Source organism: Gopherus evgoodei, chromosome 12 (assembly GCF_007399415.2).
Source record: "Gopherus evgoodei ecotype Sinaloan lineage chromosome 12, rGopEvg1_v1.p, whole genome shotgun sequence".
Taxonomy (NCBI): Eukaryota; Metazoa; Chordata; order Testudines; family Testudinidae; genus Gopherus; species Gopherus evgoodei.
This window is the reverse complement of record NC_044333.1, coordinates 6179001-6199221: the sequence shown is the minus strand read 5'-3', so window position 1 is coordinate 6199221 and position 20221 is coordinate 6179001. Positions and strand designations below refer to the sequence as shown.

At 57.1% G+C, this 20221-nt stretch overlaps 1 protein-coding gene across 1 annotated transcript; it reads left to right on the top strand.

Moving 5' to 3' along the window:
* The first annotated feature begins 6619 nt into the window (after window positions 1–6619).
* On the top strand, window positions 6620–19678 carry TPPP3 (tubulin polymerization promoting protein family member 3). The gene is made up of 4 exons (XM_030582048.1): window positions 6620–6998; window positions 11259–11452; window positions 14610–14763; window positions 16517–19678. The coding sequence occupies exons 2-4, from the start codon at window positions 11265–11267 to the stop codon at window positions 16703–16705; spliced, it is 531 nt and encodes a 176-aa protein (XP_030437908.1). The 5' UTR covers window positions 6620–6998; window positions 11259–11264; the 3' UTR covers window positions 16706–19678.
* Window positions 19679–20221: the final 543 nt, after the last annotated feature.

Below are 20221 nucleotides of genomic sequence, written 5' to 3'. Positions count from 1 at the left end.
GTGAGCATACAAGCATTCATGCCGGATAGGCTGTAACAGTCAATCAATCAGTTTTACTTCCAGAACCTTCTATAATTTAACAAAAAAAATATACTCAGTTAAAATTGAAGCTCTGAGTGTATATTTGGACTTAGCAAATTACCTGAGTTTCTGCGAGGGAGGAAGTTTACTTCAGTGACAGATCATAAAGCCCTTGTTAAAGTTCTTAGACCAAACCTCAGTATTGCGTCTAGGAATGCCTGGATCTCAGGGATGGGCTTATGCTAACATCTTAGCACACACATCAGGATTCCAAAACATACTGAAATGCTGATGCATTCTCCGAACTGCTACCACAATCCCATTTCTAGGGCCTCCTCCTGGGAGAACCTCCCGGCCATCACTGCAGAAAAAATTGCAGCAGATGCTGAAAAAGATGCTAATGTAGCGGCTGGATGCAAAAATCATATTGGTGGACAAGTAAAGATTAAGAGAAAGAATGAGTGAGTGGACAGGCAGAGGATGCAATGGCCATCATCCAATCCCTGCTAACCACAGAGAGATGGTTCTGCAGCATTTAAGTAGCTGAATATTTCATATGTAACACAAGGTCAGAGAGTGAGTCTGAGCGTGTTATAACTGCCACACACACAAAAAGGAATGATGCTCCTGGCCATTGTGCAGGGCACCAAGGTGCTGAGACAAGGCAAAGGGACCAGAGGAGAGCTTGCTCCGGCATACAAACAAGGCTTTTCAGGCTGCACTTCGGTTTGTCATTCTCCAAAGTGGTTGGCTGCATCCTGATTGGGCTCTGCCCCATTTCATCAGCCACTCAGCGTCAGTCCCCTTGCTGTGTAACCTTGGCAACAGGCTCTTCCACTCCTGATGGGCCAGGACCCTTCATTTTTCTTCTCCCAGGCAGCAGTTCACATGCCTCAGCCATTGACCCGTCATCACCGATTCCAGCCCATCCTTGCTCGCTTAAGGGCTGGCTTACACCGCAGCACTTCTTCTCCCCTGAGAGATCTGAAAGGCTTTTAGCACTAACTCCTTGTGCTCCCTGGTTTCCTGTAATTTTCCCTGAAAAGCCCTGTTAGTTCCAGCCCACTTGCCAGTCCAAGCTCTCGTACGCTCTGAGCAGCTCTTTGTAAAGCCACATTGGCTGCTGCTTTTCCCCCGGGGTTTTTCTTTAGCCGAGCGATGCTCAGCTAGGCCTTCATTAGCACAGCTGCAGGTGCCAGCTGGGTTCATGACATTTAAAAAAAAAAGTCTATTCATTACACTTCATCCATAAGCACCGCAGTGACCCTATGGGCAGGTCTGCTGTAGCTGCTACTTATGCTGAGAGGAGGGCGTCTCCCATTGGTGTAGGTACACTACCTCCCGGAGAAGAGCAGCACCTGTCTACACCGGAGATGAGGCCGATTTAACTGTGTTGCTCAGGGCCCGGGGCTAGGGGGACCGACTAGCTAAGCAGTAGTTCTGCAGAAAAGGACCTGGGGATTACAGTGGACGAGAAGCTGGATATGAGTCAGCAGTGTGCCCTTGTTGCCAAGAAGGCTAATGGCATTTTGGGCTGTATAAGTAGGGGCATTGCCAGCAGATCGAGGGAAGTGATTATTCCCCTCTATTCGGCATTGGTGAGGCTACATCTGGAGTATTGCATCCAGTTTTGGGCCCCCTATTACAAAAGGGATGTGGACAAATTTGGAGAGAGTCCAGTGGAGGGCAACGAAAATGATTAGGGGGCTGGAGCACATGACTTACGAGGAGAGGCTTAGGGAACTGGGGTTATTTAGTCTGCAGAAGAGAAGAGTGAGGAGGGATTTGATAGCAGCCTTCAATTACCTGAAGGGGGTTCCAAAGAGGAGGGAGCTCAGCTATTCTTAGTGGCAGCAAATGACAGAACAAGGAGCAATGGTCTCAAGTTGCAGTGGAGGAGGTTTAGGATGGATATTAGGGAACACCATTTCACTAGGAGGGTGGTGAAGCACTGGAATGGGCTACCTAGCAAGGTGGCGGTATCTCTATCCTTAGAGGTTTTTAAGGTCTGGCTTGACAAAGCCCTGGCTGGGATGATTTAGTTGGGAATTGGTCCTGCTTTGAGCAGGGGATGGGACTAGATATCTCCTGAGGTCCCTTCCAACCCTGATATTCTATGATTCTGTGTCATTATACCAACTTAATTTCCTAGTGTAGCCCTGGCCTAGGTACCAAGAGGTAACTTCAGTTATTTAGACTGGAAAGAAAGCCCCCCATGCACTTGGAAGGTGAGTGCTCTAATCATTGGCCTTTTGGGACTCTTGGGACTGGACTCAAGCTCTCTTGTTGAAGCTGTTCCCCTTTGTGACACACGTTTTAACAGCGGGTCACACAATTGTTTGTCAGCACCAGAACATTAGCTAACAGCCATGCTGGGTTTCTGGTCCTGGTTCTGGGACAGGAGTGGAGTCTAGTGGTTACAGGCTAGCCAAGCATCAATTCAGAGGTCTTTCAGCATGGCAGCATGGCTGAGATTGGCTCCGTCAGTAGAGACCGGGTTTTCAGACCTCTCCCAGCTATGTCAGAAGTTACATTGGCTTCTGCCAATAGTAAGCATTGTCACATGTACAGCAATGCTGACGGTGAGAGACATGAGATGTGGCCTCCTGGACCCCAGTGTAAGGTACTTTCTCCTGTGCTACAGGGTGTTTTGGAGGGGAATGCTCTCACACATCACACAACAAATTGTCATTTTGCCTATCTGGGTCTCAGGAAGACACGACAGCCTCCTGAATTTAGGGACTGTAAGCCAGCGGTGTCGGGACTCGTCCCTCTCAGGCGCGGTGGGGAACCAGCGCGCCTCCTTACACACAGCAGTCTGGGTAGGCCTAACCCCTCAGCAGGCGTTGAGGGAATAAAGGGTCTGCAAACAAAGTATATCAGGCCAGGCCCTTGGGCAGGGCGGGGCAGTAGCAATTCCGGCTCAGGCCTTCAGCAGGCTGAGCAAACAGTATCCCAGAAGTCTATACAGAAGGCCTCCTCAGGCCAGGGAGAGGGGGAGTCTGCCACCCTTGGGGGGGTAGCAGGGGGAACGCAGGCCCTCCCACTCCACTGCGTTCCAGCCTGGGGCCCTAGCAGCGGCAAGGGTTCGCTGCTGTCAGTGGGGATCCTGGCCGAAACACACTGACATGGGTTCAGGCTCTTCGGGAGCCAAACCAGGGTCGGCTACCCCCAGGCCACTTCCGACCTCCACATCTCTGGGTACTTGTCTCTCGCCAGCGTCGTCTGGGGGGTCCCAGACCATGGGCTCCTCCGGGTACCGGTCGTAGGGAGGCTCAGGCAGCTCCTCGGGATACCGGTTGTAGGGAAGCTCAGGCCGCTCCTCGGGCTACAGAGCACGAGGCAGGTCAGGCCAGCGTTCCTCCGGGTAGTGAGCGCGGGGCAGGGCAGGTCAGCGTTCCTCCGGGTAGTGAGCGCGGGGCAGGGCAGGTCAGCGCTCCTCCGGGTAGTGAGCGCGGGGCAGGGCAGGTCAGCGCTCCTCCGGGTAGTGAGCGCGGGGCAGGGCAGGTCAGCGCTCCTCCGGGTAGTGAGCGCGGGGCAGGGCAGGTCAGCGCTCCTCCGGGTAGTGAGCGCGGGGCAGGGCAGGTCAGCGCTCCTCCGGGTAGTGAGCACGGGGCAGGGCAGGTCAGCGCTCCTCCAGATACCGAGCGCGAGGCAGGTCAGGCCAGCGTTCCTCCGGGTAGTGAGCACGGGGCAGGCTGGGCCCGGCAGGAGCTCAGGCTCCAGCGTCTGTCCTCTCCGGTAGCCGGCCACCAACTGAGCGCTTGGGCAGGGCTTTTATACTTCCTGTCCCGCCCCTTGACTTCTGGGGGGCGGGGACAGGCGGCGGTGACTCTGCCCACTGAGGCACCTGCTCTGGCTTGTCCCTCTCAGGCGTGGCAGGGAGCCAGGGCACCTCCTTACAGGGACCGACTTGTGAAATTTGAGAGTGGTGGCAACCTTACTGTAGTGTAACACATCTGCCAGCCGTGGAGTTGCCAGCAATAAGGGCCGGGTTCAATATCTAGCTGTTCCTTTTGACAACAGAACCCAAAACTCAGGGCCTCACCCAATAATCTGGGAAAACTCCACTCCATTCCTGGGCGCCTCTAAGCGGCAATACTTGCAAGCACCGAGTCTGTGTTTGGAAAAGAAAACTTTTAATAAAAGGAGAAGGAATCGCATTAATTTGGAAAATCGCTACAAGCATTATTTGAAAACATATGACCATGAGCAGAATATCCACCCCAGAGGACGTTGGGCAGTGTCCTTTTCCTCAGTCTCTCACCTTGTGGTGTGAAAGGCCGACAAACAAATGTCCCTTTAACATGCCACTCCCCTCTCCCTCCACCACACCCTACTCACAGTTGTTGTCTTTGATCAGCAACAACACAGCGTTCCAAGGTGCGGGGGAAGGAAAGGCGTCAAGCAAGGCCTCAGTGGCTGCTACCGGCTGCTCTGTTGTCATTCACTCAGCCACTGCCTTCTCTGCTGCAGCCTCTGAGACGTCCTGAGGGCCCCCCACTTAACACAGCTCTCGGTGATTTCAGCTGTTCGTGGGGGAGCGTCACTGCTTGTGCAGGCTGGGCAGCCTCTTTCACCGGAGACGCTTCCCCACAAGCAGGTCTAAGGTTTACCGCTTAGACCAGGTTTTCTCTGATTTCAGCTCTACAACAAAAGATTCTGAAATGGGTCTTAATCAGCTCTGTCCATAAACAGTGGAGAGGGGGTGGGTTAGGTAGTGGCTATGGCCCTTAAAGCCCACCTGACAGGGCAAAAACACCTGTCCTCACCCTCTCTCATCTCCACTGGGCTTTGGCACCCCTCCTCCCTGCTGAGCGAGAACCCCCCAGTCAGGGCCTGCCAAGCACAATTCTGCTGCCCCTTTAGTCACACAACAAGGTTGACACTTTATTATCTCTGCACCCAATAACAGCGTGATTTGCAGTCGAACATCAGCCAGAAGTGATTGTTTGGGCCGAACAGCCCCATCATGCTGTGCACCTAAGTGGAGTGGGAGTGTCTATGCAAACAAGGTCAGTTCCTGAAGTCTTCTTCCGCAGCTCATCACGAGTTATCCGGAGAGAGTTCATTCAGACCCCGCTTACAGTAGAGTGTAGGAACTGGGTAGTATCCTTTTCACTATTCTGTGGGTCTTCTGGTGGCCCTCACTATCTTCTATGTTTCAGCCTCAGAACCCTGCCAGAGCAGCTGTGTTTGTGTAACTAGGGTTGTGTATAGTTCATAAACATGGTTATTCTGAGTGCACTGTGGCTGTGTGGTTCCTTTATATTACATATGTGCTGACACAACATCTTTCCACAGTACTCTGTCAGCTGTACACAACATGTATCTAGACTCCTGTGAGCCCACATATGTGTACACCATGTTCCCAATCCAGCTGGGCCTCCATCTGCACCTTGTACCAAGATCCAGTGTAGCCCAACCAATACAGACTGTGTTCCCAGCTTCAGGATGCACTAGCACCCAAACGTGTCATGTCCCCAGCCCCCTTGGCAGCCTGACATACCGTGTTCCCAGCCTCCGGGCATGCCCACCACTTCCCCCAGCCCCACCATTACCAACATGCCCTGCACAGGCAGACGTTCTGTGCAGACGTCCCCAGGGCCACATGCACTCTATCCAGCCCTGTGTCCCGTCCTCACTACCTGTGCTGAGCCATTTGCACTGGCAGTGCCGTTGTGTTGCGATCAGTGCTCTGTAGAACGGCCCCAGCTGATGTGCTCCGTTTCTAGGTTTTGTCCGTCTGCCAGGTGCTCCTGGAGGGGAGAACTGTGCTGGGCTTGCTCCAGCTCATGCATTAACCCCAGTTAATGCATGAGCTGGAGTATGTCCCCTGCACAAGGGCTTTGTGCAGGGAACATACTTAATAATCCCATGGTGCTGATGTCTGGACTACACTCCACTAGACTCCTTCCCAGAGCTGCGCTGCCCTATACCGGGGTGGCCCTTGCTGGGCAGAAGGCAGAGGCGATGTGTGTGAGTGTGTGTGGTCACATGGGGTCATGTCCCCCCCCCATCAGATTTTTGCCAGGGTTTGCTGGCCCCACTCGGTCACATGGTGCCACGGGTCCCCTCCCTCCACAGCAGCTGCTGAGGGTGGCAAGCTGTGAGCTGCAGCTGTGGGGAGAGGCAGCGGCAAACAGCTGGGAGCTGCAAGGAGGGGCCACTGAGGGTAAGGGGGTGTGTGACTCAAGTTGTTGGGGGGCAAACCTTTAAATTGTGGCCCCTCCACCCCCGCTCTCAGCAGGCACCAGTTGTCTCTGACAGAAGCCCCGAGTCGCACCAACGCTGCAGGGCAGAAGCCCCGAGCCTCCCCCCTCACCAGTCTGGTAGGCAGAGGGGCGGGGGGAGTGCTGCGAGCCTCCCTTTAACTGTAGAAGAGCTCACAAGCTGCAGCCTGCCCACTCCTGCCCTATGGGGATAACCCTTCTGCCAGGGTACCAGCTGCGAGGGACGGGCCTGCAGGGCTGCTCCAACACCCTCTTCCAGGCAGAGGTGCAGCTGCACTTGGGTTCCGATCTAGCCGGGCTGCTAACGAAGGAGGAGCCTGTCCCTGACACCTGGCCCTTACCTTCCCTCCCACCATCCCTCACCAAGAACAAGCAAAGCCAGAGCCACCCGAGGGGATTGATTCCTCCCTCCCAGCCCTGCAAGCCCTGCCTCTTTCCAGCAGCAGTGATTACACAAATGGACCACCGGGCTCTGCTCCAGCAGGCCTGATGGAGGCGTGAAAGGGCAGAGGAGCCTTTCCTGCCCCAGGCGGGCGGGAGGGAGCGTAGCTTTTCGCAGTGACCTTGGTCACCCTCCTGCATTAGTTCCGCACCCTGGCTGTTTAGCAGGCTGTCTCTATGGCTACCGGAATAAACAGCAGATAATAGCGCTGCAGCCTCCAAGCAGCACTGCAGTCTGGAGACCAGGAGGGAGCAGGGCTTCTCCGGGTAGCCTGCCACAGCTCACCAGAGGCACTTCAGGCGGTAAGTCAGCAAAGCAGCAACCTGATGGGCTGCTTCTGCAGGAGGAGAAGGAGGGAGGTGCGGGCTGGCTGACAACACGGGGGGTCTTGCTCAGTGCACTGGCTGCCTGGATTGGCATCACTGAATGGTGGCTGATTCCCCCCATCTGGGGGCGCAGAACAGGGAAGCGAGCTGGCCTGCATGCCCGGGGGACTATGCCTGTGGAGAAGCACTGGGCTGATGTGCAGGGATGGAGGGAGCAGGGTTGGAGCTCATCTGCAGCAGGCTGCATGTGCTGCTTCCAGGGACTCAGCTCAGAAGCCAGCTCACTTGGATGAAAAGAAGGGACACGCCCTACAGAGCAGGCTGGCTGGCTGCTCCCCCCGAAAAGCTTTGGAGATGGGGTGCTCCCCCATCGGCACCTCCCGCAGCATCGGTGCTGCCTTCAGTGCATGACATGGCACAAACCATGCACCATGCGTGGGACCAGAAAGAGGAAATGCCCACAACAGGCAGGCTGCAGCACAGCCCTCCCCCATGCATCGCCCCTGGCCACACCTGTACCCTGCATCCACCTGCACATTCCCCTCAGTCCCCCCCAACACTGCGTTTGTGTGCACCCCTCTATGGAGTCACCCCTGCACACACATGGATGCTCCAGCCCACACGTGTGCCCTGTGCAAACCGCAGCAATGATACTTAGCACTTTTCATCCCTAGGGCCCAAAGCACTTTACAAAAGAAGGGACGTACTCAACCTCCCTTTCACAGCTGGGGAAACTGAGACCAGAAATGGGCCAGGATCACCTAGCAGGACAAAGGCAGAGCCAGGAACAGGACCCAAGTCTCCTATCCCAGTACTGCATCCGATCCACTAGCAGGCTTCCCGCACACAAGCCTAAGACCTGCTCTGGGGCTCGGCGGCCTGTGCTGTTCTGGGGCCTGCTCCCCCTTATGCCTCTGTGAATTCACTGAGTGCTCCCTGGAGAGGGCGGGACCCTGCATGGTGCCTTTCTCTGGGCGTGGCACTGTGTCCCACGCTGCTCAGTATTGTCACAGGGTGTCTGCAGTGCTCGGGAAACAGAAATAACTCGGAGGTTTGTGTCCTGCTGGCAGCTTCCTCCTCTTCCCACCTTCCCCTCCATGCAACCCCTATGCCCCCTGCTAGCCTGCAGACCCACGCTGCATATGCGCTCACAGCCTGGAAAGTGGGACGGTCAGATTAGCTGTAGATGGTACTGACCCAAGGGCTGGCGTGACTGGCCTAGGAAGCAAGGACCTCGCCACCAACAGTGGATACAGCATGGTAGCAACAGGACTCACATAGCCCCCTGCCACCCCTCCGATCCCTCTCTCCCACACTGTCCTGTCCCTGGAGGGACTCCTCCTGGCAGGGATGTTGACATGGGCAATCTGTGGGGCCCTGTCGGTCCTGACTAGCTCAGGGCTAATTGTGAAAGTGAAAGAGAAGGCAAAGCCAGAAGGGGGTGGCTTAGTGGTGTATCAGGTGTGAAATATCAGGTCACGATCCCCGGTAAAACAGGGCCCAATCCTGGCCCGGAAGACCATCTCTTCCCAGGTGCTGTGTGTAGCTTTCCGGCTAGACCTGAGCATGCAGGGTCTAGTCTGCTCAGCACAGACGATAGTGCCCATGGTGCTCTGCAGAAGACCAGGGGGTTGGAATAGCTGCCCTGCAGCGTGCTGCAGGCTGGTGAGCTGGTCCCCGGCTTGCAGGAAGTTGCACTGCAGTGGGGCTGGGTGGGGAGAATGTGTCCATTAGCCAAACTGTGGCCATCAACTCAGTTCAGCAAGACCAAAGTTACCTGAGCCAAGGAGAGGGACATGTTTGATAGGCCCACTTCCTGGGAGAGAGAGAATCAGTGCCAAGAGCCTTCTCTGGGCCCAGCCACTGTGGGAACAGAGCTCCCTTTGGCTGCAACATGCCGCTTTGCTGGCAGGTTACACACACACTGATTAATGGCCTGCAGCTGTTTCTGCTGCAGCAGGCCCCAGTGGATTCCCATTGGGAAGGCCAGCCGCTCTGAACTCCTTCCCTGTGCACTGGCAGGAGTGGCCCCAGATCTGCCAGGCGCCTGAAAATAGACAAGATGGGGAGTAGCACAACTCCTGAGTGTGGCCACGAGGCCCTGTCCCGGATCTTGGGCATGGCTGCCAGCTCGTCAGTGTGTGTCTGGGTGTGTGTGTGCCTGTGCGTGTGTCTCTGTGAGGCTATGAGTGTCTTTATGTGCCAGCCTAGGGTTTGCCCCCTGCAATTCCCCCATTGCCAGCCTCAGGGAAGCTGCCCCGATGTGGGCCTTGATGCTGCCAGGGGGTGAGTAGACACGAGGCCGCCTGGAGCCTGGTTTGAGCAGTGTTGTAAGGGAACTGAGGCCCGTAGCTGTATCTGCCGGTCCCCAGATATTTGAGAGACTAGGTGTGTGACGTAATAGCTTTAATAGCTGGGACGCCGGCAGGACCTTTCCCAGACCTGAAGACGAGCTCGGGGTGGTTCCCAAGCTTGTTCTCTCAACAACAGAAGTTGGCCCAATACCAGCTATGACCTCACCCACCCAGTGACTCTGGCTCGGTCTGGACTCAGTGCATATGCGAATAGTCCAGCCCCGCCATGCCTCCCGCAGCAACAGCCCTCCCTAGCAACGGTCGCCAGGCAGCGCAAACTCTGGCCACTCCAGCAGACAGGCCCACACGCCTGTTTTTGTTTAATGTCAGACTGTAACTAGGGCCCGGGGCTAGGCAATCCCCTGAGCCCAGCCGAGGCCGGGTGACTCTGCCCTGGGGCTGGGTGTGTCCAGGGACCTGGAAGAGAGCAGGGGTGGGTGTCGTGGAGCTGGGCGCTTGCTGGGTTAAGGCATTTCAGAACTGACCAGTGTTGCTGGCTCCCCAGCTGGTAACAGCTTAAAGGTCCCAAGGTTCAGAAGGTGCTGCCCCCCCGTCTGTAAACCAGGCCCCTGAACGGTGTCCCAGGCTGGGTCCCCAGAACCCCAAGTCTCTGGTGAAAGGCTTGGCCCTGGCGCTCAACGACAGACCTGCAGGCCCTGAAGTACCTTGCCCAGCTGTGGCCAGTTTGATGTACTGTGGCCCCCCAACCCCCGTTTCCCACAGGCTGAAGCACTTGCTCTGTTCCCACTCACCTGCACACCGCCTCTGTTCCCTGTGCAGTGTCAGCGGGATTCCCAGCATGGAGGGCATGCCATAGGCAGAGCTGAGCTGCCCTGCCAGAGACAATCACCCTGGTGCCAGTGCACTACCAGGCCCAGCCCTGCCCAGTGCCTGCCCCTATGGAGGTGATGGGAGGACATGAAGATGCTGACCTTGCTTTGCTAATGCACAGAGCCAGCAGCATTTAGAATAGGGTGACCAGAGAGCAAGTGTGAAAAATTGGGATGGGGTAGGGGATAGTAGGAGCCCATATTAAAAAAAGCCCCAAATGCCGGGACTGTCCCTATAACATCGGGACATCTGGTCACCCTAATTTAGAAGGTGGGAGAGGCCTGTGAGAATCAGAGTGGCCAGGGGGTTTGAAGTGGCTGGCCACAGGCTCTATGAAAAGCGAAGGGGAGTGACCTGATGTGAACTGCTAAGTGGCAGATGGCCGCTGTGGAGTGCCCGGCAGTTGTTCCTCCCCTGCTCATGGCACTGATGTGCTGGCTTCAGAGATGCTGATCAGGGAGAACACGTCTCTTTAGCACAACAAGTTTAGTTGTGAAAAAGTCTCTTGGTGACAGCTTTCCAAGGGGATTAATAGCCATAGGAGTCAGGCATGGAGGCGACTGTGCCAAAGGGAGGGGATAACCTGATATTGACAAGAAATGCTGATCAGCCAGGGCAGTGCTGTCTGATGTAGGAGGGGGAAAAGAAGCAGTGTAACACTGTAACACAATCTCAATACACTGGGCCACTACTCCACTACAGCACTGCCTATGCCCCTCTGTCCTGACCCACAGTGCCAGCCTTGGGGCCCATACACAGCTCTATCAATGCTCCCCAGTCCCTCTGCTATTCTAGCCGTGGGACCCACACACACAGAGCTCTGCAAATGCCCTCAGGCCTGATCATCAGCTCCCGCCGCTATCCTAGTCCTCGGCTCCCCATTCCACGTCTGCCAGTGTGGCTTAGTCATGAAGGGGCCAGACTTTTGTGGGAGGCAGCGATATAAAGGGTGTTGCAGGGTGCAGGGGTGCACAGATGGTACGGACAGTATCTGGTGGGATTGATGGAGTCTGCATAGTAACAGGATCCTTTTCTCCTCTGGCTACCAAAGGTCAGCATGGCTGGAAGCACTGACATTGCAGCGCTGGAAGAGAGCTTCCGGAAGTTTGCAATCTATGGAGACACCAAAGCTACAGGACAAGAAATGACTGGGAAAAACTGGGCCAAACTGTGTAAGGAGTGTAAAGTAATGGACGGCAAAGGGGTCACCGGCACAGATGTGGACATCGTCTTCTCCAAAGTGAAGTAAGTGGTTCCCTTGCTTCCCTCCCTTCCCTGCAGCCTGCTCTACATCAGCGGCTGGCTCCTGGAGCTTAGCAGGGCTGGCACCGCCAGGCCACTTAGCTCTGTGTGCTGCCTGCTGGGTCACCCATGGGCATACTCCCATGTCATTCATTTCAGCCCCCTCCAGCCCTGTCACACTCTGCATGGAGTTTAGAGGAGCCTGGCATCCAGGACAGAGTTTCTTGTCCACCAGATTCCGGCTTCACATCTTACTCATGGATATTTGCAGCACATTATTACACGGCTGCTCAGCTTTCATATAGATACACACACGTGTCTAGCCTTCATTGTTGACTATGTGACTATGTTGCAGTGAATCTCACAAGCACCTGAAACATTGGCTCCAAGAGGGATAAATGGCCCCATTTAACCCAACGGGCTGTTAACCCCGTAACCTAAACAGGCCATTTCAATATGTACGTGAATGATTGCATTGCTGATCATTTGAGCAGAACCAGTCAGCTAGCATGCTTATCCCACACACCCAACCTGCCCCTCGCACCTTCCCAGAGCCAAAAGTCCCAGCTTCTCTCTGACATCTGTGGGGCAGTTACTTGCTCCCCAGTAAGAAATCTGTGGCATCCCGACACCTGGAAGTTCGGGGCAACAACTTGAGACTATAAAGAAGTCGGGGGCTGCTGGGCTGCTGGATTATTCATTGGCATGTTGGATTCTGTAGGAACCTCGATTTGAATAGATCTGAGGCTGCTGCAGAACACTCGGAATCCGCCGTAGAGTCTGCCAAACTCACAGCCCGTGCAGCAGAGTTTGGGAGGGGCTGTTCATGGAGTGTGTGGGCCTTCAATACGGGTTACTATGTAAAGATGATGCCAGAGACGCCCTGGGCTCTATCTGCAAAGGGAAATTCGCACTGTGACAGCTCTGAGGTAGGCGTGCAGGGACGGGGAGAGTTAGGGCTTATCTATGCTTAAAATGCTCCAGCAGCACGGCTGTGCTGTTGTACCTGCACTGGGGTAGAGCCAGGGCCGGTGCAAGGAAGTTTTGCACCCTAGGCAAAACTTCCACCTTGCGCCCCCTGACCCCCCCAGCCCGGCGGCAGCTCCCTGCCCCCCACAAGGTGTCCCCCCCCCGGGGAGCTGTGCGGCACCTCCCCACCCCAGCTCACCTCTGCTCTGCCTCCTCCCCAAGCATGCCGCTCCCACTCTAATTCTCCTCCCAGGCTTGCGGCGCCGAACAGCTGATTGGTGCTGCAAGCCTGGGAGGCGGGAGAAGTGGCGCAGCGACCGTGCGCTATTGGAGGAATGCTGTAAAAATAATTGGGGGCACCGCTTTTTGGAGTCTAGGTGTGCTGACCCAGGGGAACCCCTGGGCTGCCTGCTAGCGGCTCAGATTCCCTCTCCTTCGCAGCGCGGCAGCTGCTGAAACACTAAAAAAATTGGGGGTGCCGCTTTTTGGCACCCCCAAATCTTGGCACCCTAGGCAATCGCCTAGTTGACCTAAATGGTAGGACCGGCCCTGGGCAGAGTTTCAGTGTAGACACTGCCTGAGCCGAAGGGTATTTTCCCGTCGTATGTAATCCACCTCCTTGAGTGGCGGTAGCTAACGTGACGGAAGAATTCTTCCATCGACATCTTGAGGTATTGTCTCTTGAGGAGGTGGATTACATACCACGGGAGAATCCCTCTGATCTGCATAGATAGTGTCTACACTGAGGAATTCTTCTGTCAACCTAGTGCTGGCTCCAAAGAGACTAGGCTGGTTTAACCGTGCCACTCGGAGGTGTGGCTTTTTCACACCCCTGTGCCATGTAGTCATGCTGACTTAATTGTCTAGTGTAGACAAGGCCTTAGGTGCTTAAAGCTGGGATCCACAAAAGCCATATGCTCAGCAGGGAGCTGCCTAAGATAGACAGCGGGAAATGCTGAGGAGAGGGGTAGGAACTAAACCCTGGCTGCTTTGGGGCATTAGGACCGTAACTGTGGGTTGCTCAGGATTCACAGCCAGGAACCTTCTGCTGAAGTTAGGCACCAAACCAGGTCACTCTGTCCTTTCTTGCAAAAAATCAAGCCAGTGCCCCTCCTATAAGCAGTAGTCCAGAGGCTGCAGCACTTCCCTAGGCGGTGGGACACTGGCTTCAAATTCCCTCTCTGCCTGTTATGGTGTGAAGACTTGAGCCCGGAGTTCCTGCGCCTCCCTGGGGAGTGCCCTAGCCACTGAGCTCCTGTTGCCTCTTGTACCACTTCGTGTAACAGTCACTTGAGCAGGGACTTCAACTCAAGTCTCTGCCCTCTCAGCTGCAGGCCCCAACCCCCAGGCTACGGCGCCATTCTCATAGCCTCTGGCCCCCTGCAGACCCCCATGAAATCTCACGTGATGAGTAAGTCCCTCTCCCCTGCCCTCCCTCCATACTGTCCCGCTGTTCCCTGGGGACAGGATTCTGCCCATCTCATCACAAAGGAGTTTTTCAGTCTTATAAAGTATTTAAATGTTACCAGGCAGCACTACTGTTGACTCAGTGGAGCAAGGGTTGGGGATGGGTAGATGGAACAGGGATGTTTGCCCCTGGTCATCTGCCTGGAAACAAGAGCTTGTCCAGTGACATGGCCCTCGTCAGCAAAGGGGTTAATGCCTGCCAGGGACCAGCTCCTGCAGGCGCCTCTTGGACTGCAGTGCCTCACAATAGCCCCACCACATCCACATTGACCCAGTGCTGGATGAGGTCGCACTCTGCTGCTGGTGGCTGAGGACAAGGCCTTGACCCGAAGGATTGATGGTCAATGAACAAGAACTTCCTGTATCTGTTTGTGCGTCAGTTCTTGTGTCTCCTGCAGTCTCAGCCAGAACTAATATTCTTCTCTCCTGTTCTGTAGAACAGCTACCAGGTTCTGCTCAGCTGTGGCTGCCTTTCTGGAGGAGGGATCCCTGTGTAACTGAAGCAGTTCACATGTCAACTATTTCAGTAACTGGTTCATCAAACGTTCCTCTTTTCCCTGAACGACCATCTGTCTGGGTAGCAGGGCTGGTCACCTGGGTCTCCCTGTCACAGCTGGGAATACAAGCGCCATTTGCAAGTGCAGCCCCGGTGTCTGTCTTGCTACAGCTACCATTCTAGTGAAGCGTTTGCACTAAGTCACTCCCCAGCCCTTGTGTCTTGCAGAGGGAAGACAGCCAGAGTCATTGGTTACGAGGAATTCAAAAAGGCCCTAGAGGAGCTGGCCCCAAAGAGGTTTAAGGGCAAGAGCAAGGAGGAAGCATACGAATCCATCTGCCAGCTGGTGGCAGGGAAGGAACCAACCAACGTAGGCGTCACTGTAAGTGACTGCTCTTCTCAGACACGTGGCGCAGGAGTGTGGGGTGGGGAGCCTGGCAAAGATGGTGGGGTCTGTCTGCCAGTGGGAGCCCCCCAAATGTCACATAGCAAAGCAGTGTGTCCTGGAAGAGGCAGGGATCTGGGAGGGCTGTGACAACTTAAGGGAGAGAATACAGGGCCTGGCCCTGACCAGGGGGGACAGCATGGGGTCTGGAGAGTGCATGGGGAATGGAGGTGTCTGGAGCAGTGAGGGACAGGGTGGGGAGTGGGCCAGTGTCATGGTCTGTGGGGGACTGACAGGGAAGGGCCTGGGATGGACTAGGGGGACAAAGCGGTCTGGGAAGGGCACGTGGGGGATGGATGGACCTGGGAAGGGCATGTGGGGATGGAGCGGTATGGGATGAGCAAGTGGCGGATGGAGGGACCTGGGAAGGGCAGGCGGGGGACGGAGGGGCCTGGGAAGGGCACGTGGGGACAAAGGGGCCTGGGAAGGGCACACGGGGACGGAGGGGACTGGAAAGGGCACGTGGAGGATGAAGGGGCCTGGGAAGGGCACATGGGGACAGAGGGGCCTAGGAAGGTCACACAGGGGATGAAGGGACCCGGGAAGGGCATGTTGGGATGGAGGGGCCTGGGAAGGGCACGTGGGGGACGGAGGGGCCTGGGAAGGGCACACGGGGGACGCAAGGGCCTGGGAATGGCACGTGGGGAATGGAGGGCCTGGGAAGGGCACGCGGGGACGGGGGGCCTGGGAAAGGCACGTGGGGGACGGAGGGGCCTAGGAAGGTCACACAGGGGATGAAGGGACCTGGGAAGGGCACGTGGGGGACGGAGGGGCCTGGGAAGGACACACGGGGACTGAGGGGCCTGGGAAGGGCAAGTGGGGGACGGAGGGGCCTGGGTTAAGCATACGGGGGACGGAGGGGCCTGGGAAGGGCACGTGGGGGACGGAGGGGTCTGGGAAGGGCACGTGGGGACAAAGGGGCCTGGGAAGGGCACACGGGGACAGAGGGGCCTAGGAAGGTCACACGGGGAATGAAGGGACCTGGGAAGGGCATGTGGGGATGGAGGGGCCTGGGAAGGGCACGTGGGGGATGGAGGGGCCTGGGAAGGGCACGCGGGGACAGAGGGGCCAGGGAAGGGCATGTGGGGGATGGAGGGGCCTGGGAAGGGCACATGGGGGACGCAAGGGCCTGGGAATGGCATGTGGGGGATGGAGGGCCTGGGAAGGGCACACGGGGATGGAGGGGCCTGGAAAGGTCACGCGGGGGACGGAGGGGTCTGGGAAGGGCACACGGGGACGGAGGGGCCTGGGAAGGACACGCAGGGGACGGAGGGGTCTGGGAAGGGCACACGGGGACGGAGGGGCCTGGGAAGGGCAAACGGGGGACAGAGGGGCCTGGGAAGGGCACGTGGGGACAAAGGGGCCTGGGAAGGGCACGTGGGGGACGGAGGGGCCTGGGAAGGACACACAGGGACGGAGGAGCCTGGGAAGCGCACACGGGGACGAAGGGGCCTGGGAAGGTCACGCGGGGGATTGAGGGGTCTGGGAAGGGCACACGGGGACGGAGGGGCCTGGGAAGGACACGGAGGGGACGGAGGGGTCTGGGAAGGGCACACGGGGACGGAGGGGCCTGGGAAGGGCACACGGGGACGAAGGGGCCTGGGAAGGGCACACGGGGACGGAAGGCCTTGGGAAAGGCTATAATTGCTTCTCTGTGTTTGACTGCCCTGCCCCGTTTTCTTGCTGACAGAAAGCCGCAACCGGCGGGGCGGTGGACAGGCTGACGGACACCACCAAGTACACGGGCTCGCACAAGGAGCGCTTCGATGAGAGTGGCAAGGGCAAAGGGAAGAGCGGGCGGGAGAACATTGTGGACACCAGCGGCTACGTGGGGGCCTACAAGAATGCCGGCACTTACGACGCAAAAGTGAAGAAATAGGGAGAACTGGAAGTGCTACCGACCCTCCCAGGCCCAGGCACCCCACAGCCTCTAGGCCTTCAATCACATCAGCCTTGGGAACTGGCCTTAATGGCACAGGCCTCCTGAGACCGTGCTGGGCCCAGCTCCTAGCCACGGAGCCATGGCTGATAGGCCTCCTATCACCACGGGCTGATGTGATTAGAAACTGACCTGGCCTTGCACTTTGCTCCCAACATTACATCAACTCCAGATGTGTTGTGAGCCGTGTCCCTCCTGCTAGCGCTAACGAGACTTTCTCCTCGTGTGCCCCCAGGGCACCACACCCCTCCTGCTAGCGCCAATGAAACCTTCTCCCCGTGCGCCCCCGGGCACCACGTCTCTCCTGCTAGCGCTAACGAAACCTTCTCCCCTGTGCGCCCCCAGAGCACAACGCCCCTCCTGCTAGAGCTAACGAAACCTTCTCCCCGTGTGCCCCTAGGGCACCATGTCTCTCCTGCTAGCGCTAACGAAACCTTCTCCCCTGTGCGCCCCCAGGGCACAACGCCCCTCCTGCTAGAGCTAACGAAACCTTCTCCCCGTGCGCCCCTAGGGCACCACGTCTCTCCTGCTAGCGCTAACGAAACCTTCTCCCCTGTGCGCCCCCAGGGCACAACGCCCCTCCTGCTAGAGCTAACGAAACCTTCTCCCCTGTGTGCCCCCAGGGAACCATGCCCCTCCTGCTAGTGCTAACGAAACCTTCTCCCCGTGTGCCCCCGGGCACCATGGCCCTCCCACTAGCGCTAATGAGACCTTCTCCCCTGTGCACCCCCAGGGCATCACGCCCCTCCTGCTAGCGCTAATGAGACCTTCTCCCCATGTGTCCCTGGGAACCATGCCCCTCCTACTAGTGCCAACCAGACCTTCTCGTGTGCCCCCAGGGCACCACGCCCCTCCTGCTAGCGCCAACCAGACCTTCTCCTCATGTGCCCCCAGGGCACCACGTCCCTCCTGCTAGCGCTAACGAGACCTTCTCCCTGTGCGCCCCCGGGAACCACGCCCCTCCTGCTAGTGCCAACCAAACCTTCTTGTGTGCCCCCAGGGCACCAGGCCCCTCCTGCTAGCGCCAACCAGACCTTCTCCTCATGTACACCCAGGGCACCATGTCCCTCCTGCTAGCGCTAACGAGACTTTCTCCTCGTGTGCCCCCAGGGCACCACACCCCTCCTGCTAGCGCCAATGAAACCTTCTCCCCGTGCGCCCCCGGGCACCACGTCTCTCCTGCTAGAGCTAACGAAACCTTCTCCCCATGCGCCCCTAGGGCACCACGTCTCTCCTGCTAGAGCTAACGAAACCTTCTCTCCGTGCGCCTCCAGGGCACAACACCCCTCCTGCTAGAGCTAACGAGACCTTCTCCCCTGTTCTCCCCCGGGGCACCACGCCCCTTCTGCTAGCACTAACGAAACCTTCTCCCCTGTGCGCCCCCGGGAACCATGCCCCTCCTGCTAGCACTAAAGAAAACTTCTCCCCTGTGCGCCCCCAGGGAACCATGCCTCTCCTGCTAGCACTAACAAAACCTTCTCCCCTTAAGCCCCTGGGCACCACGTCCCTCCTGCTAGCGCTAATGATACATTCTCCCCTGTGCGCCCTCAGGGCACCACACCCCTCCTGCTAGTGCTAACGAGACCTTCTCCCCTGTGTGCCCCCAAGGCACCACGCCGCTCCTGCAAGCGCTAACGAGACCTTTTCCCCTGTGCCCCCCCGGGGCACCACGTCCCTCCAGCTAACGCCAACCAGAGCTTCTCCCCTGTGCCGCCCTGGGCACCACGCCCCTCCTGCTAGCGCCAACCAGACCTTCTCCCCATGTGCCCCTAGGGCACCACGCCCCTCCTGCTAGCGCTAACGAGACCTTCTCCTCTGTGCGCCCCCGAGGCACTGTGCCCCTCCTGCTAGCGCTAACGAGACCTTCTCCTCTGTGTGCCTCCGGGGCACCACGCCCCTCCTTCTAGCGCTAACGTAGGGTGACCAGACAGCAAGTGTGAAAAATCAGGATGGGGGTGGGGGGTAATAGGAGCCTATATAAGAAAAAGACCCAAAAATCGGAACTGTCCCTATAAAATTGGGACAACTGGTCACCCTAGCTCTGACAAAACCTTCTCCCCTGTGCGCCCCCGGGGCACCATGCCCCTCCTACTAGTGCTAATGAGACCTTCTCCCCTGTGTGCCCCCAAGGCACCACGCCGCTCCTGCTAGCGCTAACGAGACCTTCTCCCCTGTGTGCCCTCAGGGCACCATATTCCTCCTGCTAGTGCCAACCAGATCTTCTCCTCTGTACCCCTCACAAGGCCACCACATTCCTCCCACTCACTACAATGAGGCCTTCCCTTACTAATGCCACCAGGTGCCTGCCTGTATCTCTTCCACTAGTGAGGTCTTCTACTCAATACAGATGCCAATTTCCCTCCTGCTAGTGACAGATGTGCCTTTTCCAACCCTACGTCCCTTCAGCTCAGGCCAGGTCTTCACTGGGAAATTAGGTTGGTATAACTGTCACTCTGGGGTGTAAAAAATCTCCCCTCACCCAGCAACCCAGTGATGCCAACCTAACTCCCAGCGCAGAGCAGCACTGTCAGTTGAAGGGGCATCTCCCATCGACAGAGCTACTGCCCCTCGGGGGATGGCGTACACGAAAGCTGTACCAGTGCAACTTTAAAATGTAGACCTGCCCTAAGATTAACGACACCGTCTCCCCTCTGGGCACATCAGTCACCAGCGTTACCGCAGCCCCTTCTCCTCAGGGCACTCCACCTGTCAGCATTAATATCAAACTGCGTGCGCCTTCCCTGGAGAACTGGCCTGCATGAGTTTAACCACCACCCCTCAGGCTACTCCAGCAGCCCCAGGCCCCATCGGTCCCAGTCCAGTCCTCAGACGCCTGCCTTCTTGGCGGAGTCACAGCCAAAGGCCTCCCTGCTCTGTAACCTGGCTCTGCAATAAACCTCCCCCTGTTTTGTACTAGTGCCCGTGTGCTTTTTCGGAGGGAAACAATGCAGGCAATTCAGGGCTCAGGCAAAGGAGGCTGGTTTTGACCCAGGATCAGATCAAACAGGCCAGTCAGTCGACTTGGATCCAAGCCAGACTCTAGGCGAGGGGTGGTGCGGGCTTGGCCCTGTCACCTCATGACTTTGGCAAGCTCCTGGCCGCCCTTGTGCCCCAATGTTGCCAGAGCAACCAGAGAGACACACAAACATTCAGACACCTGGCTCCAGCTGCTGCAGTGTTTGCAACCAAACACATGAGCTCCTGGTAACACTCCCTGGGAACTGGGTCTTAATTGGAACCACCACATCCCATGGACATGGCCTAGCATCTGCCACCTCTCCCCCAACCTTGCTGTGCTTTAGACAGGGCTCGAAAGCCTCTTACGCACAGGCCTAAGGCCCAGATCCTCAAAGGCACCTAACTCCCAGGTGCCTAAATACCTGGGCCTCAGGCTCTGGCCTCACAACCACTGAGAGTGCTGGAACTGCCTCCCCTGACTGTTGGGTCTCTCTTTCT

Excerpts from the sequence above, each read along its gene's own strand:
- TPPP3 (XM_030582048.1), top strand. The coding sequence starts at position 11,265 with ATGGCTGGAAGCACTGACATTGCAGCGCTGGAAGAGAGCTTCCGGAAG. Across the intron at positions 11,453-14,609 it reads ATCGTCTTCTCCAAAGTGAA|AGGGAAGACAGCCAGAGTCA; the intron begins GTAAGTGGTTCC and ends TGTGTCTTGCAG. Across the intron at positions 14,764-16,516 it reads CAACCAACGTAGGCGTCACT|AAAGCCGCAACCGGCGGGGC; the intron begins GTAAGTGACTGC and ends TCTTGCTGACAG.